At 43.8% G+C, this 27,431-nt stretch overlaps 1 protein-coding gene across 1 annotated transcript in view; it reads right to left on the bottom strand.

The window, feature by feature from the left end:
• Nucleotides 1–315: 315 nt before the first annotated feature.
• The window catches only part of LOC309589910 (vasoactive intestinal polypeptide receptor), a gene marked incomplete at its 5' end in the record, with an annotated part of 114,077 nt that continues 86,961 nt past the window's right edge, over nt 316–27,431 (bottom strand). The window contains 7 exons of the mRNA XM_082310624.1: nt 316–601; nt 2,135–2,176; nt 3,549–3,678; nt 8,556–8,647; nt 11,595–11,664; nt 14,066–14,126; nt 16,382–16,535. Of these exons, the coding sequence (XP_082166750.1) occupies nt 410–601; nt 2,135–2,176; nt 3,549–3,678; nt 8,556–8,647; nt 11,595–11,664; nt 14,066–14,126; nt 16,382–16,535 (741 nt within the window). The 3' untranslated portion in view covers nt 316–409. The remainder of the gene's footprint in view (nt 602–2,134; nt 2,177–3,548; nt 3,679–8,555; nt 8,648–11,594; nt 11,665–14,065; nt 14,127–16,381; nt 16,536–27,431) is intronic.

Raw genomic sequence — 27,431 nt, 5'->3', positions numbered from 1 at the left:
CATTTTTTAAAAAGTGCAATTTATCTGTTTCAGAGATGCCGGTTCTGGTAAAGCCACCAAGGACTCAGGCTCTCCCCTCCCTTACCCCCCGTACTTCATTATTTATGACAGATCAGGATCTCCCAGGCTCTCCTCAAGTAACTGGGACCTTTACTCATAGTTATCAACCCCTGAAGGCTTGAAACTTAAGAGTGAAAGGTCTGAAAAGAGGGAGAGGAAAAGTATTTTCTGCCTCTTGGCTTGTCTGATCTTGTTCTGGATGCCAGTGGCTTTTCCAGTTTTGTGTCCTCTGCTGGCTCATGCGGAGCATGTCATTTCACAAGGGTTTGTCATCGTATCGCTGATTCCTGGGGATCCTTCTGTCTCTGTTTTTCTCCTGGATGCTCAGTGCTCAGAGAGCCTCTCCCCATCACACCAGAGAGAATTCAGCCTGGAAGCCAGAGCACCGGCGTGTCTTTGGTGAGCACTTGGTCAGCATGGAGATCTGGGTGCTGAAGTTGGTGCCGTTGCTGCCTAAGGAAGGGTGGTGATACTTCATGTCCGAGCCCAGGAACCGCTCCAGATGCCACCTCCGCCACTTTCGCTTGAGCTCAGCTTGGACCTAGGTGGTGGAAAGACAAGCAAATCAGCAGAGGGAAGCATTTTCCATTGCTCTGACTTGGTTGTGTGAGTAGCAATGGGCGACCCACTTACCAAGGGGACAAGAATTATTTTATAAAGGTCACTAAACTCCAACTGGACAGAACTTTTAGCCACATAGAAGAGAGGTCACACTCCAACCATTGAACTACTAGAGCAGAAATCCCTGAGCTTCAGCAGAAAGGTGAGCTCAGGGAATTGCTTATGTGATACAGTGAAGGTGCCAGACTACTTAACTTTAATGGCAACGTATTCTATGCTTTGTGACTATAATTAAGATTTTTTTTTTCACTGCCCTGTTTTCATCCAAATACAAATGATTTAACTATAGCTTGTTTGTAAAGCTGTCAATACAGCTGTGCTTTTTTGATCGAAGCTACTTGTTTCTGCTCAGGGAGTTTACATACATCATCTGGTTTACGCTGTCCAGATTCAAATCCTGAACAAATCTGGCCACTGTCCCTGTCCCCTCCTGCAGCCTTCCAGTGCAAATTTTTAGATAACAGTATGAATTAGGTAAAACAGCTGTGTCTGAGGGTCTCTGGGATCAGCAAGCATGGGAATAGTACAACACCAGGATGCAAACCCCAGGACTGGAAACGTGGGAAAGGCAAGATCAATGCCTGTAAGGTAGAAGCATGTTTACCTGGCACCGATCTGTGCCTAACAAGTCACATCAATGCCTACAACGGTTTTGGATCATCAATAAGTTTGTGTGGTTCTGTCCTGCTCCGCACAGGCTTACTGGCAAAGGTCTCTGATGGAGCTGGGCTCTCTGCCCTGCATGCCACTGTGTGATGTACACATGGCATCAGCATGGCTGAAAGCAGCATCAGAGCTCTAAGACAGCAAATTGTGATTCTGGACACTCTTCCTCTCCCCAGGAAGCTGGAACACAAACCCAGATCACAGCTGCTTCTTTCTTGTCCATGCTCAGTTTATTGAGCTGAAAGTGCTCCAGCTGACAGCAGCTCCAAGTTTTTAGCTGCTCACACCTACTTGGTAGCCTTCATGATATGGGTTTAATCAGTCTCTGCTGAATTTCTTACGGGCAGATGGAGCATGGTACAAAAATATCACTGCACTAACGAGCCTCCATCTTGGCAGTGGGCCTGATTCTGTGGAGGATTCATTGAGGCACTAAGCATGACTAGGGCTTAGAAGATGGGCTTTATCCTTCCCTGCTGAAGGTGGTCCCTTCGGATCAGGGTTTATCCAAGGTCATACGGGAGTTCTGCTGATGCTGTCTCATGAGTAAAGGAAGGACTCAGCAGCAGAAATATTACAGTCCGCACAAAAGTCCCAATATGTTTACTAATTGTCCTGGAAACTGCCAGGCAAATGGTTGAGTTGTTTTTCTGGAGTGAGCAATTTGACGTGGAAGCTTCCCGCCAATATGGTAGCATCAGGAACGGAACACTTCTCAATCCACTCTCCACTAGCATTCAATTTGCCTTAGCTGCAAACATTAACCAAACAATATTGTTGATCTTACCTCCCCATTGAGAAAACAGTACAGAACAGCCACCACAAATCCCTGGAGAAAAGGAAAGAACAGGCTTTTAGCACCTCGTAGCTGATATTCCCCTAGATCACAACCCAAACTCACTGCAGCCTTGGAGAAAGGGCGCACTGTTGGGGGACTGCTAAGGTGCCCCTTAGAAACCACTTGATTGCATTTTCCCTATAAAAGGAGCAGGGGAAGATTGGTTAAGATACTTTGCAGCAGATGTACGGGTGTGAGTTCAAAGATTGCTCCAGACTGGTGTTTAAAGCCATCAGCAGTCAGCTCAGCTCTAAGAGGGGCACTTGCTCATTCAAACTTTGCTGCTTGCTCTTGTCAGCTGAAACTGGGGAGATCTAAACATGCTCACTAGAACATCATCAAGGTCAGAATGATCTTAGACATGGTATAGGGCTAAACTGTTCCTTTTCCATCTCCCCTGCAGTGACACCTCATTTTCAAGACTCTCAGCTTTCACTGAAAAAATAAAACAAACTTCTCTCTAGACTTTATAATTGCAAACACTAAAGCCAAGAAGTGAGTGTAGGCCCGTTCCTCTCTCAAAGGAGAGATGCCAGATGTGAAGTGATAATGATGCAGACAAGGACATTCAGTCATTCACCACTGAACAAAGCATGCCACTGACGTGTATGGTACATGGTGACAGACCCTGCTTGCAGGCTGCGAGAAGACAAAGTGGCTAAAGCTGATGGATGGATGCAATTGGATGAAATGCATAAATAAGTGCTTCTTTTCATGCAACAGCAGGGCCAAGGTTGCCAAGGGCCCAACATGGGAATTGACTGAAGTGCGTAGGAGCGTTTAAGAAGCAAACTTCATCAGGGCTTCCTGAAGATTAATGCAGAGGACAGTCCCATTATCCATCCTCATGGGGAACCTGCCTCCTATGCCAATGAACTGGAATCCTCCTTAAGCAGGATCTACAGGCAGGACTTGGCTTATTAACAGAGAAGAAAGTTCATGCAAGTCAACTAGTTGAAGACAGGCGAGGCTCCTGTTAACGGCCAGAAAGACACTCCTCCCAAAGGTGATATATCTCATCTTACACCATGTCAACGATATATAAATTGAACTGAGGTGCTCATTTTTCTCCCTTAAGTGCAAAAATCCTAGGGGGACTAACTTACAGAGGTACATTTTCTTTTCAGGTGCCTAAAATCAGGAGGGAGAATCTCCTTATGGAATTCCAGGAGGCAAAATATAAAGTTATCTTCCATCCTGGCCAAGCTGGAGTGAGTAGCTTTTTCCTCAAAGGTATAAGAGCAGTATTGGGCATCTCCAGGAAAAAACAGCTCACGTGTTTCCTTATTCCTTTGTCAAGCTTGTTATACTTCTCCCTGCCGACAGACCTGGTGACTGACTGGTGGCCCAAAGGGTGGCTTACCTGGAATGACCCAACCACGAGCTCAAAGACCAGCTTAACTTCTGCTTTGAAATTGTCAGGGAAGAAAGCAAACATGATGTAGTGAATGCCAAAGAGAGGGATCAGCAGCAAGGTGGACTTGGCCAGCCTCCTGTTGGAAAGACAAACATGAGCCATAAGGGGAGAGGGAAGAGGAGCTAAAGGGTAAGCTGATGAGAAATCCTGCAGCTGAGCCCTATGCAACCCTGAAACTTTAATTTGCTGCAGTACATATTTGCTGATTACCTGGATCATGATGGTGTAGCCTGTATCATGCATGTTAAGTGCCTTTGTTTGCCCTTAGGAGATGTGATATGGGCCACTTACCTTGAGGTCCTGGGAACATCCAGCCTTTCAATAGCAGCCTCGAGAGAGGGAGCATCAGGAGACTGCCCTCGCTCGGAGGGAAGAAGTGTCTGGGGTACAGTGAATGAGAGAGCGTTGCGATAGCTCCTCACAGCCTAGCCTCCCCAGGATCCCTCTGACGACCTGGGCTGGGATGCAATGACATGTGGAGGTGGACCCTCAGCTGGGCACAGTGACTGTATGGCAGTTCAAACCAACCAAGGACCGTGCTGGGATCATTTCCACAGGCTTGCTTTCCTCCTTGTTAACAGCTCTCATATAAATATATATGTGCCTCTAGATGAGGCAGAGTGATCAGCCCTACATTATTTCTCCTTGGCCTGAAGACTACAGATGGCTGGTGATTTCAGATGTGGTGACAACATAAAATGTGACATCTTTATTCCCAGTAACTTCAATGGAGGTATTTCTTTCTCCCTTCTCTCTTCTTCCCCTCCCACTGGAGATCTTTTTTCATCTCTACAAGCTAAATCATCATCTAGCGCTGTCTTTGTTTGCTTGGGATTTCTGAAAATTACAGCTTCTGGGAGAGAAATAGTATGTTTAGCTCAGAATAATGACAGGCTATCGCACAACGAATGTCTCCAAAGGAGGGAGATGAACAGTATTAGTGCTTAATGGCATCAGGCTGGGTAATCAGAGGTCTAATTAGGAAGAGATGATAATTTATTAAATCTAATCATTATTAAAATATAGCTGATGGAAATAAAATGAAATCAAGGATTTAAGGATGCTTATGGGGGTTTTGGCTCCCTTGGTCACCTACAACCTCCTGTGTCCCCCTCTCCCAGAGGCTTCTGGAGCAATTGAAACTGAAGCTGGGATGCTGGAAATACTTGTTCTACCATCTGCAAACCCTTCACCTCCAAAGTCCCACCAGGTTCAGTCCCCCCAGACCATCTTCATTTATTTGCCATCTGCATAAGCCTGCTGGAAAGGCTGATGTGCCAGCTTTATGCAGATGATGCTCATCACTGTACCTCCCAGCAGATCTTTCCAGCTTTTCCTGAGCCTGGCCCAAAGGCAGTTTGGCATTAAGGCTGTGGTTGGAGGCTGTGGTTCCCCAGGGAATACCTGGTGGCTGAAAAGCAGCTGGCTGCAACTCATTCCAGGCAAAACGAGTGCCTGTAGGAAGCCGAGGAACTTTCCAGGAATTTGCCTTTCCTACTGCATCCCTCAATACTGGGCACATCCCTGCTCATAGTGAGTAGATCCAAAATCTGAGTCCTCTTGGATGTCTTGCTCTGCCAGAGGACCGTCTCTGTCATTGGTGACCATCAGGGTACCATGTTCCTCCCTGTCAGAAGCAGCTCTGGCCAGTGTGACCCAGACTAGTATGACCCAGCCCTAATTCCCCCAGCTCCTGACATACGAGAAAGCAGCTCATTTTCTAAGCAGACCACAGTTCATTAAATATTAATACTGGCTTTGCAGAGACCTCTCCTTTCTCCTCAGTCTTTCAGAAACAAGTCAACCTAGAGAAGATTGATGTGATGCTACCTTCATGTACCATATTCATAGACAGGCTGTTTGCAGAAACAGATCAGAAAAATTTATCTTATTGTTGCAGACAGCATTGGGGCCTCAGTAATAGCATTTTCTCTCCTGGATGAACTGTGGCAATGGACAGGACCTATACGCCAAACCTTAGGAGCCCCCTCTCCAGTTTGCACAGCTCCCCAAACCAGTCTCTTGCTCCCAGCATCGAGCTTCTCCAGAATATCGAGTGACGTTTTAGATCTCAGTTTGGCTTCAAGGCAAGGGTCTAGCCCTGTGATATTTAAAAGACTCCTCAAATACCAGAATGAGAAAAATTATCTTCCCCAGTTATGGTGTAATTTATCCCAGGAAGCTAAAGCTTGGCTGTGCAGAAGGCAGAACTGCTTGGGAGATTGTCCGAAGCTGTTTAAAGCTACCTACTGGAAGCCATGGCTTCTCAAAAAACTCAACTATTTCCATTCCCAGCACAGAGTGCACTTCTTAGACCTACCCTCTCTGACAGATATACGTGGTGACAGGCAGTTTAGGGAAAACACATCTCCACTAGCCTGCACTGAACCTACTCCTCTCCTTGGGAGTGGATAAGAGTGAACCAACATTTAGTCATGCTCCCTGAACGCATAACGGAAAAGTTACCCAGAAAACTTTGATGATACTATTGATCTACGAACATGTACAGAATAGAAAGAGATTAATTTTGCTCAAGGTTACTGTTGCAGAAAACAACTTCTATTTGCCTGAAATATTGCTGTCCCGTTCTTGCACATGTCTCTGTCATTTCCAGATAAATGTTTTGGGAGACTTGTTTTCACAGTTTCCAATACATTAAAGCCCAGATCACTGTCTGTAGCATTAATGAGTGAGTCAGCAGCACACCTGAACTTCGAGCCTGCAGCTAAACTGAAGCTGGTTGGAATTGAACAATACTGTCAACATGTCAACGTGTTATTTTTTAATAAAATAAACAATATAAAATAAACAAGAGAAGGAGGGAGAAATGCAAATGAGAGATCCCTGATGTTGTTAGTTTAAAACATACTTATTTCAGTTTTTTGCTAAGATCTCTTGGGTCCTGGTGGCCAAACCCCTGAAGCTAGCAGCAGCATTTCAGGTAATAAGTGAATGACATGTAAAAGAATCCAGGTACCTACAATTGCAGATCACATGCCTAATGGCATTTATAAAAGGCTCTGGACCCCAGATATCTCTACAGCTAGCTGTCTAAATATTAAAAACAGGAACACACTGAGAACTTCCGTTGGTGAGATCCAGCCTTCAGATTGGGACACTTAATATTCTTTTCCATAGGAAAGCGTGGTGTCTCATGTCCTACTGCAGTCAGTACAGTAAACGGAGACTTCCAGATGCCCCAGAGAATCTGGCTGGTGGCCAGCTGCCACCGTATAAGGGTACAAGTCTCCCATAGGTCCTGGGTCCTATATGCCAGGTCCACGCAAGTATCTCAAATGTCCTAAAGAATCTCATATGTTTTGGACACCTATAAGTGAGGAACTGATTCATGCCCTAATGAAACTGAGATGTTTTTCCAGGTGGAGGAGGAAGGTGAGGAACTGAAGATATGAAGATCATTTGTACTTCAGCAGTGCCTCCTGTTTGGCAGGCCGGTGGGGGAAGTCCGTGTTACTTACTGCCCTGACGTGCTACATTTGTTTACAAGGCAAAGAGAGCTTTCCTGGCAGCTCCCACTTCATTGGAATATGTGAAGTAAAGGCCCTGAACCCAAAGCTCAGCATGACCTCCGAGGTAATCTGGGCATAACCCTTCCCATGCGTGTTGGCAGCACTTCTACTGAGATGAATGGAAGCCAACTGCTCCAGGCTGCTGCTTAGTACTAGAACATATTTCAATATGCTGATTTAATCTATGTACCTGGCCAAAGCTGTTGCAATCCTGGGGGTACAAAGATACAATGCTCAGCTGGAAACACATAAAGGGAGGTGACAGAAAGCACGGGGTCTGGTAATGTTGTTGTGTTATGATGACAGAAAAAGACGCAATTGGCTCTGGCTGCTGCAGGGAGAAGTTAAGGTCAAATACTGGAATTTCCTTTCTTAAATCCGAGAACCTCTCGAGGCAGATGAAATGCATAATTTACCATCACCAGAGAGAAAGACTCAGTGTCATGGCTGGTCTGTATTTAAGGACCATATTGATATTGTTTTCCATCTTGCAGAGAGATGAACTGAGCTCAGATTCTTCAGGATACCAAAGTGCACAGCTCCCTCCAAAGACAAAGAAGATTTATGAGCAGTCACCATGTAGACACTGGACTTTTTCCTTTTCAGTTCTTTACTAGGAAACATTTAATAAATATCCAGGATGATTGAAAACCTGAGCCAGGACAGTGGCAAGAGTCAAAAATAAGCTGGTCTGAACTTTTATTTTATTTGCATTGAAGCCAGAATAAATCCATGCAGATAGACAGATTTCTCGCACTCTTAAAATACTGCAACTAAGACCAGTCTTGACCACTGAGACAGATGCTGCTTTCGCTTGCATATTGCTCGTTATAAAAAGCCGCATTAAGGTCAACCTTATATCCCTGGAATAAAAGCATTACATCAAGCAAAACTTCTGAGACAGTGCTACTTCTCAACAGTGAAGAGAAATGCATTGAAGTAATCCAGCCTAGTTTAGGGGTCTGCTTTAGGATAAGGAAAATTTGCCATAGACTCTAGTGAATGTACTAATTTTCTAGATCTCTCCTTCTTTGAAAAAGGGAGCTGAGAGTAACTTGTTCAGAAAAAAAAGCCTGTATACTGTGGACGGCTACTCTTTGTTCTCCATAAGTGTCCCTCTGCCTTCAGAATCCAATAAATATTGAATATACAAAGAAAAATCCTCTTTTGTTTCATGATCATTACTGTTGCTCTCACTTCTTCATCATTAATCCCAGGAGAAAGTCTTCTTGCCTGTCTGTTCAAACTGACAGAAAACATGCCCAGCCATTTTAGCAAATGCCCCGTTTCCCGATTTCTGATCAGCTTTAATCAATTACCAAATACTTGATTCTGGTCAGTGCAGCCAGATGCAATACTGAACTAACAGCCAAAGGGGTTTCCCCAAAACCGTACAATATGGTTAAAAAAGTCTAGGACTTACGAATATTGGCTGGTTTCATTGTGTCCAACGTTTGGGGAATGCAACTTCTGGACTAAGATACGGATGATGCAAATGAAGAGAATGAAGTTCACCTGTTGGGATGGGTAGAAAGAAAACAGAGAGAGAAATAAAAAGTTAGTATTTTTGTCCAGTGAAAAGAGTTGATCATTAGAGGAGAGTTCCTTTCACTGCAATATTTTTGCCATGGAGCAAGCTGTTGTTAAAAAGCCATGAGCAGAGAACCCCACTCTGGGAGCACAGAGTAAACCGACACAGGATGGCAGCCATCTTGGGCCTGACATCAGCCTGCTTGGGACTTTGTGTCATACATCCCAAGTATGATGATGTCAAACCCATAGAGCACAGCTATGCACGACGTCCTGCTGCGCGGGGGAGTGCCGACGACAGGGTGGGAAAAGAGCCTTGGGAGTTAGCGGAGCGACGGACGTCAAAGCCCTCGGGAGACGGTGACATGGGACCGGCTGCTGAGCATGTCAAAGACTGAGATGGTGAGCCAAGGAAACCAAAACAAAACACAAAGCAGTATCCACTCAAGCGGGCCTCTACTCCATGCTATTGGGCATGTCTTCTCTGGAGAGAAGCTGGACACCTTGTATAGCAAGGGATAGACCTCACCGACACAGCAGAAAACATTCTCTCCTAGGACGTTAGACCAGAGGAGTCTAGCTAATACCTAGATTTTAGATGGTGCTTTTCACTCAAAGTGCTCCACCAACACACTCAAGCAATGCTAACCTTATTTAATAGCAAAGGTGTAGAGATAGCAATGGCAGTTTCCTAAAGGCACGTAGTAGATGGCATGAGTTGAATGCAAATCTACTTGCTTTTAAGGTCCTATCCATTGAATCACGCCGTTATTCATGCAATGTATACAACAGAAAAGTGATGACAGATTTCTGTGGACTTAGTTTAGTTTTAGGTTGGCACACAACCTCTTTCTTTATCCTTTCATGGTTAACGAATGCACAAATGATTCTGATTTTCAGAGACTCAGTGGCTGGAAGGGATTGTGTTAACCAGCCAATCTGATTTCCTGCAAAAACAGATTGTAAAACTTCCTCCAGCAATTCCTACATTTATCTCAACAACAGGTGAATAAAGTAGACTGAAGCACATCTCTTGATTAGACACCCTTTTTTCAAAGGCTATGAGTGAGCGGAAATTAATTGTATTTCTTGGTTATGATGCATTGCTTAATCACTTTTTATCTACTTCATGCCATTTATCATAGTTTCTCTTCATATTTATTTGCTTATAAAAATTGTTTGCATCTGACCTGACAAGTAAAATTTATCTGCTCAATACAGTATTATCTAGATCAATTACTCTAACGAGCATTGATAGCACACAAGCTGCAGCCCTGAAGGTAAGATCGGAGCAGCTAAATACTGTGTTGGCTCGTAGTGGTCAAGAGCAAACATGGACACAGGGCAGTGACGAGTCAGCTGGCGTACGACTTATAGGCTTAGTACAGTCTTAGCATTGCATGGTAGAAGACATGGCTATCGGGCTACTGGAGAAGTTGTTTAGTTTATTTTTCAACCTAGAGTACAATCAAAGGCACTTGATCTGTTGCCAGTGCTTAATATCTTATGGATCTTACATATGTATTTCTTCCTTCCATTGAGATCTATGCTTTATTCCCATGGATATGGAGAAAATGTTGCATTCCTCCCTGAAGAAACCTGCTGTTCATCAGATAGCAGTTATCATGGCCTTTCTTTTTGCCAGATTTATACGATATCTGCAGATGGAAAATCAGAAATTGCTGGGCAAATTTTGTTTCACAATGAGGAAATAATTTATTGGCCAAAAGAAAATACAGACTCATTGATCCGAGGAGAACAGGGTGTATTTCTTTACCAGAAGGTTATCTTGGGAAAGGGAAATACTATCTATAGCTTTATATGATGATATAAATATTTTGAGATGTGTCATCTAAGTATCGTATTTCTTTTCAGTGAGGTGGATAGAGTAAGATGTAATTATTCAAACTGTTGGAGTTTGGAATCCCTGTATGACAAATGCTACAGAAAAAAAGTCTTCTTGTAAAGGTCATAATGTACGTGGAATAAGGAGAATGTATGTCCAAGAAAAGATTTCTGTTTAAAAGAGATATATTTGGTTTGATTTCTGTTGCATACTTTTTCTTCCCTTCCCACACAGTTGCCTTCATTTAAGAAAACTCAAAGTTAAGTTTAACTCAAGTTCATCTGATTTCAAGTTTTGGCTTGATACCTGACAGAGGAAACACAGAATATTTAACAAGGATGAAAGGACTCAGAGTTCTTCAGAAGTGTCGTGGTTTCTGTGGTCAGAATGGATCATATCCAGAGAAGTAAGAAGTCAAACACTTCTGTTGATTTATCCGGAAATTAGCCAAGCTTCTCAAGAACTTACTTTAAAAACACATAGCTGGAATCCAACTTTGTACTGGATGCTATAACAAGACGCAAATAGCTGGGGGAATTAATCTAACCTCTTCGTATCTAGGTAGAAATTTATGGTAGGACTCATCCCATTTTACTTTATAGTGTTGACATCTGCAACTGAACAAGTCATCTGAGCTCTGCATATGGTCAGCTCAGAGAAACACAAAACATTCATGGCACAATTAATCTGATTGAATTTAGACATCCACTGATTCATTAGACAAAATGAGCCTTTCCTGGATCTCTAACCATGTTCCTCAACTTTCTCTGGCTACACACCCCCATGGCTACTGCACCAGCGTGCCCAGGGTGACTAGCTGAGATGCAGGCGGTCAGAGTTAAATCAAATGAGCTCTACCTTGGTCGTTTAGACACTCAAGCTCTTTCCGTGGTCAATGCTTAAAGATGTTTATCCAGAGGGTAAGCTTCCTCATCCTAAGACAGGCATTCAATATACAGTGGGATTTTATCTGTCAGTGCATTTTCCATGGACATTTACAGAACACTGCTCAACACCCCTTCACTCCCCCCCCCAACTTAGTATTAAAGATGGCTTAGCAGCCAGCAGAATGTGCTGATACTTTACCAAAATAGACACCAAAATAGGAGTTTTAATGATCCACCAGAATGAGGATTCCACTATTTCCTCCCAGCACCTAAAAAGAAACAAAACCAGACTTAAAACATCAAGCAAAGCAAGCAAGCAGCTATGTAACCTTCTCAGATACTTGTTTTCCCTAAATGCTAAAGATGGCTATGCTAGCTTATATGAAGAGGACTAAACCTGGTGTGCATGAATTGGGAAGGGCTGAAGACTTGCTTTGCTGTGCTTTGAGCACCGGTAGGTAGCAATTGCCCCAGATATAATAATGTGAACTCTTTTCCCCTTGGAATGGGCTGGAGGGTGTTATCTCAGGGTTAACGTGGGGGAGGTTGGTGGTTCACTTTGTTTCTCCTACACTGAGGTCTGCTACAAGGAAATGCTATCAAAACCCACAGATTCATGAGGCCTCCAACGCTAGCCACCATCATGGATGGGGGTTTTGTTAAGCACAGAGCAATTGGCACCATCAGAAAAAAAAAACACATGCCTTGCTGAAAAAGATGACAGACAGCCTATGGTGAGATTAGTCAGACTAAATCTAGCTAGCTGCATCTGAGCTATGGATCTAGGCAGACAAGTCCACAGGGTCCAGGGTGTGATTTATTTCATCCTGAATTCAGAATTATCTGCAAACCACACCACTCACCTAGGTCATCTGGAACTATATTTTAAAGCCAACAAGGAAATGACAGAATAGGAATGACGTGGAAACGACTAGTATTGCTTGGGACACATTTATCTGCAGACCTCACAAGAGTCAGGTGATCGAAGGGGCATTTTTAGGAGAGCATTCATGAAAATCGCTCTGCATTCATGTTTGAAATAGATTAGTGGAACCCATTGTAGAAAATTTCACCTGGATTCAGCTCATCTAATTCAAAATGTTGACAGTGCAAGTAATGGTAGATGAAGAGAGGCACTTTTAGGGCACAGTTCCTGAGACCTATTTTAGGCATCACGAATTGCACTCCATGGACTACCCTGACTAAATCTCCACTAGCTATAAAAGGAGACTAGAGTGAATTGCTCAGATGTAGATGCTTATACTAAGTCAGGTGCATGCTGCCCTTTCGTTTAGAATTAAAGTGGCCCTAATTATGTCTAGTGCACTTCATTTTTAAAATAAATTCAGGCAGTCTGAATGAAGGTCACTTTAATTTGGAGTTAGAATGTTTAAATAGAGGCTTAATGTTGTTTAACCAATCTTACATAATTAGGTTTTATTTAATCTGGATTAATGTCCTGTAATTTTTCTCTGTTGGTAATTTTAGTATGCCAAAAAAAATCTATGTTAGGTATTAGCATACCCTGTAAATTCACACTCTGTTTTACTTGGCACAAAATGCAGCACTCTAAAGCCTCCAGAAAATGCAAAGAAGTCTGTATTTTTATTAAGAATTGCTGGAGCTGAGTCAGAATATATAGTAAGAAGAATTGGTATCCAGACTGGTTAAATCCTTTGGTCTCTATCTCATTGTAGAGGCTATTTATTAACAGAGTAAATAAGGTCAGTTTTATGCAGATAGAGTGAAACCATAAAAAAAGTCAGTAGCCCTTAGGAAATGTGTTAGCATGACTATAAATCAAAAATGCAATGAGAAATCTGAGCTGCTTCTCTTACTGAAATAAAGACAAATCAGGACACATTTGGAGAGGGAGAATGCACGGAAGAAAATGGAGTTAACCATATGTTGCAAATGCAAGAAGCGAGGGCAGGCACAGTGAGTATATAATAAGCACCTGATTCTGTAACTCTCTGAAGTGTTTTCTCATAAAAGCCTTTCCAATTACTATAGTTTGACTGCTTGAGTAAAAGCATGAAGGAGGATTGCAGGATCAGATACTATTTACTTGCATATATCCTTGGATAGCTCTGATATCTGCCTCATTTTCTTAGCTGTATTCTATCTGCTTCTTATATAAAATATCAAAGGCTGCTGCTAGGTTAAAGAGGATGAAGAACAGATCTTAAGATCTGCCTGGGGGGAAAAAAAAAAAAGAGTCTTTTAGACTTTTTCTGTGGGAGAGCTAATGGGTGTGTTTATTAAGTATCTGCTGCACGAGCATATTTAGGGTCAATTCTGCAGGATGCAAAGCTCTGCTCTGAGCACGGAGTAGCTGCTCAGCTGGCATCTTTGTTATACACAGGATCACAGGGCCAAATGCGACCATCAGAGTCTGTTCAAAAATTCCCTGCAAATATCCTGACCAAGGGATTGGGAAATAGAGGGTGAGAGTCTGCCCTAAGTTGATGTAACCCGTGTGCCCTCAGGGAGACCTTGGAGCGTTTCCTGGCTCATGGTGGCAGGGAAAAGCCTCTGCTCTGCTCTGACTGCCATTGGGGTTCGGGCAGGATGGCTGGGTTACTAAAATTGCAGGGCTTTCCTTGGTCTTCCTTGGAGATAAAGGGAGGAAGAATTAGAAAGGAAAGATAATTGAGTCCACAGGCTTACCCAACATCGAAAAAGTAAATCCTGACAATAGTCCAAGCAGTGATGAACACGGAGGGGGCACCTGACAAGAGAAGAGATGGTGTTACTGAAAGAAATCATAATCAATGTTTTCAGGGCTGTTCTCCCCCACTCTCCATCTCTCCTGAGTGACTGAGGTGATGCCTTCCCTCAAGAGTGGGCAAATGCTTTGCGTTTTCAATGTTCACATGCCAAAGAAGCAACATGTTGCCTTTCTCTCCCACTGGCCAGGTAAGATGAGTTTCCTGTAACTGCTCCCTAGCACATTTGTCATCCTGTTGTAGTGTCTACAAAAAGGCTTCTGATGGTGAAATGCAAAGAATAGGAATCCCTTTAGACATCTACAGCATGGACACCTGTATCTAAGCCAGTCACCACGGGCTCTCTTTAGCATCAACGGGGACAAATATGTACTTCTAACACACAGGTCATCTGAGATACTTTAGGTGTTTGCTTTAGGACAAGAAATATGCCCTTGGACTCCCTTGACTGTATTGCCTGGATCTCCACTGACTATAAAGGGAGCCTGGAGTGACAACTTCACATGTAGATGTCTGTAGTTGGCCAGATGAACCTGCCTCTGCTCCTCACTCCATGATCTTCTGCCTGACTAGGGTGGTCTTGTTCCATCCTTGTGGTGCCTCTTTTCTCTGTCTCTTGCCTTTGACTGGATTTCGATTGGTAATACTCCAGGAAGGACGTGTCGCTTTGTTCTGCCTTAGTCACAGTATTGCATATTGTTTATTACCAGTGATTTCCAAGTTCAATGGTAATAAAAACAGTAAGAACTGTAATGAGTGCATCCAAATTATTAATTCCTGCATGATCCGTTTCGGATCCATTACTGATGCTCTTGCAAATGATGGATGACTGAAAGGCCAAAAGATCCTTCACCACCTGTCATTTTCTTGAATTGCCCTTCCTCACCCAAACAACCTCAGAATAGATTTCCTTTGATTTAAAATCATTAGCTTCATACATTTTTTCTTTAAAATATGCCAGCTTTACTGTGCTGAAAGAAGGGGTATCTATGCACAAGGCAGGTTTAAAGGAGGTCTGACCTGATTAACTGCATCTGAAACAAGACCTGCTAACCTCATCTCTTCTTACGCTTATAGCACGGAGAATTGTCTCTCTTCTGCAGTGTGAACCCAAGCGTAACTCCTGTCACTTTTGATGGAAGTTACTCTACAGCTAACTGATCAAATCCTGAGCCCAGGCACACCCCTGTACATTACACAATTTTATTTTTTCTTTTCTTTTCAAGATTCTTCCCTGCTCTAATTAGTTTCAGCTATTGAGAGCGTGCAATAGAAAGCCATTTTGCCTACTTGTACATAAATCTTCAGCTAAATGGCTTAAGGGGGAAACGACATCTCTGTTTCCTCTTTGGAGAAAGAAGAGAAGTTCACAGAATCACAGAATCATAGAATCGATAAGGTTGGAAAGGACCTCTGAGATCATCGAGTCCAACCGTTAACCTAACTGCCTGGTCCACCTCTACACCGTGTCCCTAAGCACCACATCCACATGTTTTATGAACACTTCCAGGGACTGTGATTGTACCACTGCCCTGGGCAGTCTGTTCCAATGCCTAAAGTTGATCTGGTAGGATTAATTTGCATAAGTTAGCAATTCAACTCTGAGTTATTTTGTGAAGAGTTTAATGCTGTCTTCTTTGGCATTTTCTTATTTTATTTTATTTTATTTTATTTTATTTTATTTTATTTTATTTTATTTTTTTATGTGTTTGAGACTAGATTTACATTAAAGCTGGAGAAATCACAAATGCAGTAAGCAGAAGGTTATCAGCCTTAGCACATAGGCGATGGGTTCTCAGGATAGCTAGCTGGCCTGAATTCAGTAAGACAAGGAGAGAGTGACAGACTGCAGTGCCTGGTTCAGCCCAGGAGTTCTGCTTTGCTGGGATCCATCCTTACAATTTAAGGTCAATGCATGGTATCAACTTTGGGATCTCAGTCAGGATCAAAGGACTAAATGACTATGAAGGTGATGAGTTTCAGGCCCACAGTCCTTAAAGACACTGAGGTGCTCAGCTACCAATTAACCTAGCACAAACTAAGTTCTTAAATATGTTTGAAGATTTAGGCTAATGCTGTTAAACTCCTCTGGCCATCACCTAATCTTGCTCCTGGTTGTACTAACCATTTTTGGCAGCAAGGTAACGTGTATGCTATATCTCTGCCCTGTCTGAGGCTCCAGGTTTGAGCATTAACTTGCTGTTAAAAATGCCTGTCAGGATCACCTCTTGGCATTCAGTTTTGAGAAGATGCGTACCCCAGCCAATCAAGATGTACCACCAAAAGTACTTCCTCTCTGAAAAGAAGGAGATGACCAACAGGGTGTGAAGATACAACCCCTCCACCAGGAGCCAGAAGAAGTTGGCCATAACGCAGTACTGGAAGAAAACCATCATGGCTTTGCAGCCTACCTGAAAGAGAAGAAATGAAGAGTGGTGAACTGCAGCATGTTTCCATAGTAAACACACTGAATTACCAATAAACCTTGCTCTGCATGTATCTTTGGGATTGCTTTTTGCAACACTTGAAGCCCTTATGGAATGAGCTCCGTGGTAAAAAGCTGAAAGCCCTACCAAGCTTGCTTGAGGTGGACATGCTTAACGTGGACACACGTTAACCCCTGCATGGAGAGTGCAGCGCACATTCTTGAGAGAGCCAGCTCAGGTCTGGATGCAGTTTGACTGTGTGAGCCTGGAGATGGACTCAAGCTTGGAAACCCTGCTGAGCAGTGACAGACTGATATGCTGGACCATGATGTCTACCAGCATGGTGCTGCTCTCTGTAGGTTTTGGAGGTACATCTGTGGGAAGTTGGCTTAGTGGCAGAGTGGATGCCAGCAGGTCCTGCCCTAACGTGCAGTCACCAGCCTCTCTGCTCTGCCAGGCGTGGGCTTGTGGGGCTGAGCCGTGAAGCAAACCATTGCAGTGGTTCAGACGAACCCTCCAAAAAGGTGCTACTTTGAACTGAGACCAATTCAGTGACTGGTTTATGGTGCAGCCAACAAACACTTGGTTCAGCATGATGGAAGTGATCTGCACTGGAGAGTAAACAAGAATGGGTGGGAATTTCTTACGCTATTTTTGGCACTAAAGTCAGCATCTTGAGGAAGGACACTCTGAGTGACTTGGGCATCATGGTGCCCCCATCATTCTCAGTGGGGCTGCCTGCTAATATTACCTGGCTCCCTAAACCCAAAGAAAGGAAGCCTCTGACTTGAACAAACTGACTCCCCAGGATTAAAAAAAAAAAAAGAAAAAGAAAAAAAAGTATTAATTAGCCCTTGAGAGCAAAGTCCAATTATAGTCACTCCATGGCCTGGTAGATACTGCAAAAACTGAAGGAGTTTGAGACATGGGTTTGAAGAAAGCCAAGTCTACAAAGAACTGTGAATACTCAGGTAGGAAAAGAAGGACTGGATACATATCTTTAAAATAGAGAAACGAATAAGAAGGAGAAGCAGGGTAAACACTAATGAGCATGAACAGATTTGATTGCATTGGAAAGAGAGAGATTTGAAAAGGGAAGGAGGATTGTTTTTCTTCAGGAAATGAATAATTAAACACAGTAACTTGCTGTGTGACGATTTCGCTGCAGCACAGGTAATGGGAACAGTCACCTTACAAAACGAAAAAAAAATGGGAAATTTCTCTCTGCCACTTAGGGGCCAAACCCACTGCAAAACACCTGAAGGTAGAAATAAGCTGCCCAAAGAAGTATGTCAGCTCTGGCCATTGCCCCAGCGTGGGATATATCCACATCCAGCTGCAGCTTTTACAGATCATTGGTTGCATCGCTACACCCATCCACGCTGCCTAGGCATCCTTGAGATGTTGACTCGGCAATAGCCTCCTTGCCTTCAGTGAGCCTGCTGGGGTAATACCCTGCACTTACTGGGGCGAGGGCACGAGAATCTGGCTGCTAGCCCTCTCTGGTTAGCGGCTCTTCCCTGGTGCTCTGCACGTGCAGTATGTTGAATTTAGAGCAATAATTGACTTGCACCAGTGACAAGCTCACACTTTCCCCCTCGCTCCCTTCTCCTGCTGAAAACAGTTGCTATGAAACACACTGGTTAAAAAGAGAAGTGTGGAAAGTGTTTTCTCGATGCCACATGTTTTGGAGAGGGACTTGTCCCCACTGATCACTCAAAATTAATTCAACCCTCCCCTAGCACTCACCAGTATGTTACACTGGGGACCCTCATGGGCTCCTGCTGATCAATTTATATGCACATCAGCTCCCTCCTGTGAGGCAGATGGCACAAGCAGAGACTTGCTGGAGGGTGGTGATGGGGGAAACTGGAGGCAGAGCAGGCAGTTAGCTCCCAGGCAGGGAAGGTGAGACAGAGCTGAGCTGACAAGGACTGGGGATGCAGCAGCGTCTTCCCTATGGCATCCCTATGCTCTTTGTTTCTCCCTGCTATTTTGTGCACATGGCTGTCTGACACTGGCACACCTCATTTCTTTTGCCCAAAGCCTGAGCTCCTGTCTGGTGTGTCTGTGGCCAGTGAGGATTTACTGGTGTGAGTGTACTCAGCCCTACTAGGGCTACTGAATTCTCTTATGGTTTCACTCTATCAGTATTTGGCCTTAATTCAGCAGCTTACAGGTAAGACACGAGGTGTAAGGGAATAGTTTTGATGCATCTCAACCACAGGCTCCTCAAACATGGATTTGCTTTGGGGATTGAACATTGCAGAATCCTTTCTGGATGGTTGCATTGAAGCTATGGCAGAGGCATGAGGCTGGAGCGTGTCACAAGGCACTGCAATACTTTACGGGACCAGGAAAGGCTGCTCACGAAAAGTGCACATGATTTTTGCCTAACAGAGACTCTCAGGCAGGGATCCCCAGCCTGAGTTTGAAGAGCTGCTGCTGTCACAGAGAGGAAGCTGTGGTGAACTCAGGTTGTGGCAGCAGAAGCTCCAGATCTGGGCACCCAAATCCATCAGTATTAGTATCTGGCCCCACCTCCTTCCCTAATGTGGTGGTGGCTTGTTACAGACCTGTAACTTCTCTGAGGGACCTGTAACAGATCAATTCTTTGCTCCACGCTGAGGGATATTTGGTTATTTGAGCAGTTGCTACCACCCCAGGCATTTTTTGTTTTACCTGGAGAAAAGATACTTTTATGCATGATTTTGAGCACACGGCAATAACGTCTTGCAGCCAGGGATCCCCTGCGGCATGGGGATGTCCTGCACTGGAACAGATTTGGATGCACTGTCCTGTCTTACAAATTAAATCATGGTATTTTCTCGCTGCCTGGGCTTCTTGCTACTATTGCCTAAGCTGGGTAAGTTTAAACCAGACAAGGTATTTCTACGAGAGATGTAGTTTCACTGTTGACTGCAGTGCTGTTCTTCCACTGAATTCTCTTTGACAGCCAACTCAGTGACACATTTGGAAAACAGCCCTTCCTGGCTTTTGAGAGACCTTATGACATGCAGCACTTGGCAGTGGGTCTCTACCTTCCTGATCGATCAGATTCAGCCTCAGAATGGCTATTATAACACTGGAAAATAAAATCCGTGTTTATGTAAGATGCATTACCCTTTAGATGACAGACACTAGGCTATGAGCTATTACATCTCATAGAGGACTTTTTTTTCATAAAGAGCAGACCTCATGATGTGTCAGTGTTGAAAGGCTAATACAACCTATGTTTAGAAAAGACATTTTCAGCAGGAAAAGCAGCATTACAGCACTGCTTTTTCTATTCTCTCCCCTTCCACTATCTCATTTACATCAGCTTATTTCCTTGTCTTTCTTCAGGGATCTTGCCCTGCTCATGTCCACACGAGATGTCACAGTGAGATGGTCTTCCTTGGCTTTGTGGATGGCACATCTACCCAAGTGGCTCCTCTCTGCTTCCCCTCTTTGGGACTGCATTAGACATGGGCCATTTACTTGTCCCGTGAAGGTGCCCCCCCTTTCCACATGTGCTGCTGGTGACTAACCACTGGGATGGATTCTGCCTCCAGCCAATGAGGCATAGAAACCTCTTTGACCCCAACAAACACTTTTGTGCTTCTCTTCAAATTCCTCATAGTCAGTTAGAAAATTTAATCTAGATTATTGTAGAAGTTTACCTGAGGATGAGATGAGGCACGTCTTAGACCTACTCTATGGGCCAACCCTCCCTTGCCTTAGTGTGGCCAACCATCTATGCATCTACATTTACGACTGTTTAACTGAGGACTATCTGAATAGGAGACACTGTGCAAGAGTCAGCTGCTTAAAAGTAGACTGCTAGTGTCATTGTAGGCACTGCAAAGTATTGTGTTGGGCTTCCAGCTGTTGCTCCAGAAGGATGGGGATTTCCTGTGTAGACCTTTGGGATGTTCACAGGCATTTTAAGGGGTAGAAGATGCCCATGCTCAGATGGCAGAAGTCTGCCCTTTAAGGAGAATCCTTGCTGAGCTAGCAAGACAGGGAAAAAATGTACATATTGCACTGTAATACTGTCCTGAAAGGCTGGTTTCCTCAAATGTAGACAAATCTTTGAAATTATTCCTATTATTTTGTATTTTAGATGGATATTCACACCTGTATGAAGCACATGCAAAATACTGTCTTACTGGTCATGGACTGTTTAATATTCCCTGAACACGGGTGTGAATGCCTACCTTCTGGATAGGAACCAGGCCTATGGCTCTCAAAGAAATGACTTCATTTCAAAATAAGGGGCATTTATTGCCCTCTGAGACAGAGCTGCCCTGAGCATGCACCTATTTATTGCCTAACAAGGCAATAGAGAAGGCAGAAGATACGACAGTTGCTTTGAAAGAGAAGGGGACTTCTGACAGTCATTTTAGGGCAAATATTTAATGAGCTGTTGATACTTAGGCATGTACACTAATAAGGAGATGGATGGCAGAAAGCATGTGGTTGGTTAGAAAGCTGGTGTGATGTTGAAATGCCCTTAGCTGAGAAGCTGGGCAAAAATTTTAAGGTGTCAATAGTGGGTCAAGTTCAGAGCTTCATGGAATGGTGGGAAAAGCAACAGAGCTCCCCACAGCCAGCATGCAGCGCAGCATACATGTGCTATGGCTGCTGTGAAAAACACAGCCCGCTTTGTCAGATCATAGGAAGAAGTTACTCAAGATGCAACCAGACTTTCTGAGAAAGAGGCAAAGAAAAGGGACATAAGGGTGGGAAAACAAGACTGAGCAATGACCCTACCAGGCTTCTTCCCTGTGCCTAGTAGCACTTTATACTTTCAAATAATACTAGCCCCGAGAAAAACACCTTTCTCCTACAACTGATGTAGTGACCAGCTAACCCACCTAGAAAAATGCAGTTCAGATGGTGGAGTAATTAACTCAGAGCTGAGTCTATCATTGTATTAAATACACATATGTCATACTCCTCAGTGATAATAACTCTGCTCAAAGTATCCCTGCTCATTAATAACTGCTAAGGATTGTCAGTCTTGACCAGCTGCTGAATTTCTCTAGTTCAACATAAGCAGCTTAGTTGGTCTGAGGCTTTGAGGTACACACACACACACAACCAACACATGTGCATGCATCAGCCTCCTGTGAATGCAACAGAACTCTACAAAAAAAAAAGGTCAATCAACTCCACAGAAATGCTGCAGTGCATCACAGAGCATCACTGCCCTAACACAAGTCTCCCTTGTCTTCTTTACTGGGGATATGGTGTGTTACAGGTTTAGGACTTGGGTCAAAGAAGGATTTAGATCAAAGAAGTATAAAGGGGCACTTGAGTGATTGATCATACTCCCACCCAACCCCTCATAGCTGGCCTGGGAATACATTGTGATGTACACAGTCTACCTGAGTTCCATTGTCCCAATCACGGGAATCCCCATCACGAGCCCTGACCTGTCCCTTGCCACGTGTGACCTTCTCCTGTACATGGTTGCAACCCCTGTGCAGACCCAGTGTCCCCTCCTCGTACCCTGAAACTCTGCGGCTTCCTGTGGCGTGGAAGGTTTGTGGCAGGGCACCAAGACATATTTAAGTCTAAGATATACAAAGGTATATTTAAGACATCACATGCAATCCTGGGCAACGCTGCAGCTCCTGGCATTATTTATGAAGTTGGGACAGTGCCTTCAGCCTCAGTGCTTTCGGCAAAAGCATGGGCTCAGATTTGCCTCAATCAATCATGAAACCTGGAGGCCTCAAAATACCCTTTAAGGTACTCAGGTCCTTTTACCTGGGCTACCACCACTGACACAGGAGGAAGAGATTTACACAGAGATTTCTGCAGGCCTCTTCAACAGAAGACAGATGAAAACTCATTTTCTCAGTGACAGATTTATCCAGCACTTTTCTTTTATGTTGCCCAGAAGACACGACCTATCTGAAGGGCTAGCTGCTGAGTGACTCCTGCTGAATTTGCCCACAGCAACAGCTGCTCTTCTCCCCTGTCTGGTCAAGCAGGTTTCCTCGATCTTATTTAAAAGTTTTTATAGATCTCAGTCATGATCCTGTTGCTGGGGCACACCTGGAAGATGGGGTAGCACTGAGCAAGCACCACCTGCTTTGGAGATGCTCAAATTAAGGTCTTCAGGCACAGGGACTGGCCTAACCCGACATCTCCCTAACTATGGTGCCATTTTAGACACTCATCGCATAATCGTAACTAAATTCAGGATTCTCAGTCTTGAGCTGATTCCCACCCCACATGCCTAAATCAGACTGAATCCCATCCCAGCTCTTCTTCTGTTGAGATGTCACCCACCTTAGCCAAAGTATAATGTAATCTGTAATGATGGTACAATAACCAAATAATTGCCTGCTTGCAAGATTACATGGTATGATTAATTCCCCATCTCACTATCATGGCACTGGAATTCATACAACTGACAAATTTCCAATCATTTATAACCTAGCTATGCATTGTCCATTAATTTCTGTGCATGTTGCATGGAGATGTCAGGATAGACTTAGTTTCTAAATACATGTTTTTGTTTTTCATGAGGTATTTCTCTCTGCTTTTAACTTTACTTTTATTTTATAGAATCATAGAATCATTAAGGTTGGAAAAGACCTTTAAGATCATTGAGTCCAACTGTTAACCCAGCACTGCCAAGTCCACCACTAAACCATGTCCCTAAGCACCACATCTACCTGGCTTTTAAATACCTCCAAGGATGGGGACTCCACCACTGCCCTGGGCAGCCTGTGCCAATGCCTGACTACTCTTTCAGTGAAGAAATTTTTCCTAATATCCAACCTAAACCTGCCCTGGCACAAACTGAGGCCGTTTCCTCGTCCTATTACTTGTTACTTGGGAGAAGAGACCGACCCCTACCTTGCTACAACCTCCTTTCAGGTAGTTGTAGGGAGCGATAAGGTCTCCCCTCGGCCTCCTTTTTTGCCCTAGGAAGATGTTGTCCAAGCCAGTATCGTTTACTGGAAACAAAAAGAAAACCTCTTTTGCCCACTCAGGTGGGGATTTTTGTTCCAGCTAGAGGCTAGAGCGACCTTCTTTTACAAGTCACCTTCACAGACAGAAGAGAGGTGGTTCATATCATACACATCATCTTTTCACTACTTAGTTGGCTTTGACAGGAGAGCGGAAAAGCATGCCACATCCATGCTCCTGCAAGAGAAACTGCAGTAGAGAAGACATTTCCAGAAGTTGACTTGGCAAACTGAAAATGTGAATATCAATTTGCTACTGTACCTAGTCTTCTGCAGAGACAATTTGGCTACACAGGGTAATGGTTTGACCCTACAGAGGCCAACGGCAAAGCCCCTGCCAACTTCAATGGGGCTTCATGCTGGAGGACTAATTTGCAGAAATTCGGCATGATGTCAATGGAAATTGTTGACAGAAATAAAACAGCTTCTTACTGGGTGATTCTGTTCCTCCAAAAATGAGCCCTTAGGTCAAACCAATTTGCTGAGCCACAAAAAAAAAAAAAAAAAAAACACAACAGAAAAAAACCACCCAAAAAAAGAAAAGGAAAAGGAAATGAAAAAGAAAAAGTGTTAACTTACCCTTAGCACACTCAACCTTTTGTGTAACAACAGAAAAAACAAATTAAAACCAAACAAACAAGACTGCCTGGCAAAAAGCCATCACTTTTATTTCTTCCTTCATTTGAATTGCAGTTGTAGACTAGATTCAAACAGGTTAGCAATAAAAAAGCCCCACAAGGTTTATGTTCTACCATGAAAGGGAATTGAGGTCTATTCAAACAAGAAATCTCCTCCTAAATCAATTGGGTGCCTTTGACTCCTTCCTTCCTTCCCTCCTTATCATGGAGTCTAACAAGCAAGTAATTTCAAATGATAAATCGGTGGGTGGGTCTGCAAATTTGCCTGGAAGATGCACGGAAATTTTGGGTGTCGAGGACTTAACACTATCTATGAATAAAGAAATTTGACTAAACAAATTCTTAAAATGCCATCTTGATAGAAACAAAGTGGCTTCTGATTGAGGCACGTAGCCTTCAGTTTATGAGGGCCTAAGTTGTCAAGTTCAAAGCCTCGGTTAAAGCAATTTCTCATCTATCAGGAATTATAACAAAGAAAACACCTTCATGGGAATAATAATCTTAAGTCTTGATGATGGACCCTTCAGCTCCTGCTGCCCTTAGTGGCTTCAAATGTAAGTCAACCCTATAAAAAGTGCGGCAGATAGATCAACGTAACTGAATTCACAGTCACCATCTATCTCAGGCACAGGGATAGGATGCCTAAAACACACATTTTCCCTGTTAACATGCTGCTCTGCATCAATGGTGCCCCAGAAACATTATGCAAGAGTGCTCTTAAGCCTTGGCAATAGCAAATTAATTCAATTTATCTTAACCCACTTTCCTCTAGGTCACACTACATTACATTTTCATGCGCCCATCATTGCCTAAGAGCACACACTGGAATACTTACTCTATGTCAGCTGTCACTGGGCAATTTATTAAGCCATTATAACCTGGATTTGTGTCTGAGCTTGTTGATTTGGTACCACTTTCATAAAGCAGAAATGCTATTTGTAGACTGATGAGCTGTGCTGTACAGCCATACACATGCACACACACACTACTTCAGCAAGCCAAGTCTTGCCTGCTCCCATCAAGACTGTGGAAGGATGGAGACATTAGGAAGAAGCTATGGGGCTCAATCTCTCTTTCCTTTGCCACCACTTCCACTTGCACCAAGGCTGGGCCACTACCGAACCTGGATACAGTATTAGTTCTCTGGTTAGCGTATCATTACTCTAGCAATAGCTCAACCCATATGGACCCCAAAGTCCCATGAGATAACCTTGGCCTTTCTTTATGCTTTCACCTCTTTAACGACAGCTGAAAGCCAGTTGAAAATGGCAAGGCATTTAAAAGTCTGCTTCTGCTAATATGGAAGTTACATGAGACAACCTCTATTTTATGTGCTTGCAACACAGCAAAGCATGGCAGGGTCAGATCCCGCACTTGAAGAAACCTTGCAAACTCTATTGGAGATGTAGCAATTTACACCAAAAAAAATCTGGTCCACATGACTGCACTTTATGCTTTGCGCACCTCCCTTGCAAGCTTCCTCAAATACACCACTATATCTGTTGAATTCAGTAGGAAGCTCTTATGTCTGCTTTTCTTCACATAAGAAGCAAGTTTAAGCCCCATGACTGTGATCCTCAAGGCTATTTAAGCATTTCTCTTCCACTGATTTTAACAGGAGTTATGTAACTGTCAGTCTTTGAGGGACTCGGCCTTTCTATTTTGTCTCTTAGGAATACTAATTTGATTTTTGGGGGCAGTCTTGTGAGTATTTCTAAGAGGGTGATTAGCTCTAGTTGGTCTAGCCTCTGCATCAGATGACTCAGAGTTGAGTTTAGACATAAAAATAGAATTATCTCAGTAAATGGGGTAACTGTCCCTATTTTGTTCTCATCAATCGCAGAGCAATGGCACTTCTGAACACATCTTCAGTAATAAGGCAAGTCAGCCACAAGGCAGCAACTAAAGGAGAGGGTGATCAGAGTTTTAATAATGCCCTTCTCTGCACTCGTCACATTTTTCTCTCATTACTGGCAATACTGCGCTACTTTAAGGTGCCAGTCCATGACTGGGGCACGATAGGGTCACTTATGCAAAGTTCCTGCTCCAGAGCTCTTCCACAGTCTAACTTTCTGCCTTCACTCCTGGGTTACTTCCAGGAGCAAGGGAGAAGGCAACGGTATAACTCATCCAAGCAAAACTCTGTAAAACCACATTAAGAGCTTGGTCTCCATGGTCCAGACCCTCTCAACGGCTGCCTGATATGAACAGTCCAAGGAGCAGAAGAGGCATAACCCAGAATCTGATACTTTCTCCTTGGAGGAATGGATCACTTCATCCATACTCAGTGTGCCTGGCCTGTGGCCAGCTGTCAGGGAGGGAGCCCAGCCAGAGCTCCCATCAAGCTCTCCCTCTGTTGCTTCCCATTTGATTCTGTTGTGGGACTAGTTGGTGAATATCCTGCTTCTCTTCTGTGTAGGGATGCCCATGCTGGCCAGCTTATAGCTGAAATCCAGCCTCTTCCCACTGCTCCTCCCACCTTCTACTTCAAACCCCATCTCTCTAAAGCAGAATTCCAATCCTGCGGTATGGACCTTCCTCACTTGCTAGCCTGGCATGCCTCCAGCACCACACGCCAAGTACCTAGCTTCATCCCCCACTGTCATTCATTGCCTCCCTGTCTCAAAATGATGATATTTCACCTTTAGTTTCTCTGACACTCAAGGTTCCCTTCACTCCCCATCGCTGCATGTTCCTTTCTTCCCAAACTCAGATCTGAAGCCCATGTTTCCTTCTTCTGCTAAATCCTTTTAGCAGAGCTTCAGCTCCCAACACCACAACCCTTCTTCCCAATCTCTTTTATACTTTACTTGCTACCGCCACCCCTGTGGTTGAGTCCCTGTGAAGGGTACGATGCAGCAACCAAGGCTTCAAGTGTGGCAGCCATAAATTGCTCTCTCACCAATACAGAAAGAAGTTACCGTTTGCCATCAGCTCCATAGCAATGACCTGTGTTCAGGCCCTCTCCCTATGAGATGACTTAGGCCTATTTCATAAATGTCGGTGAGGGCTTAGGCGGGAAGAGACCTCTTCTGTTCTAGAAGAGATGATGAGATAACATGTTCCTGGATAGTGTATCTGCACAATTTCAAACTGTAGAACACCCACCTTCTGAAGCCAACAGGAACCACTTGTCTGGGTTTCACAGGAATTTGTGGAGAGGGTGAGGTGGTTCAGGTCAAATATGAGTGGAAGAGCACAGTGAGAAACTTCTACTTCACATGAGCAGTGATTTTTCCTTTGCTCCTTGTGCTGCTCCTTGGGATGAAAAC

The sequence above is a fragment of the Platalea leucorodia genome (assembly GCF_965183815.1).
Source record: "Platalea leucorodia genome assembly, chromosome: 1".
NCBI lineage: Eukaryota > Metazoa > Chordata > Aves > Pelecaniformes > Threskiornithidae > Platalea > Platalea leucorodia.
Note: the sequence above shows the minus strand (reverse complement) of the source record. Positions and strands in the feature narration are given on the sequence as shown.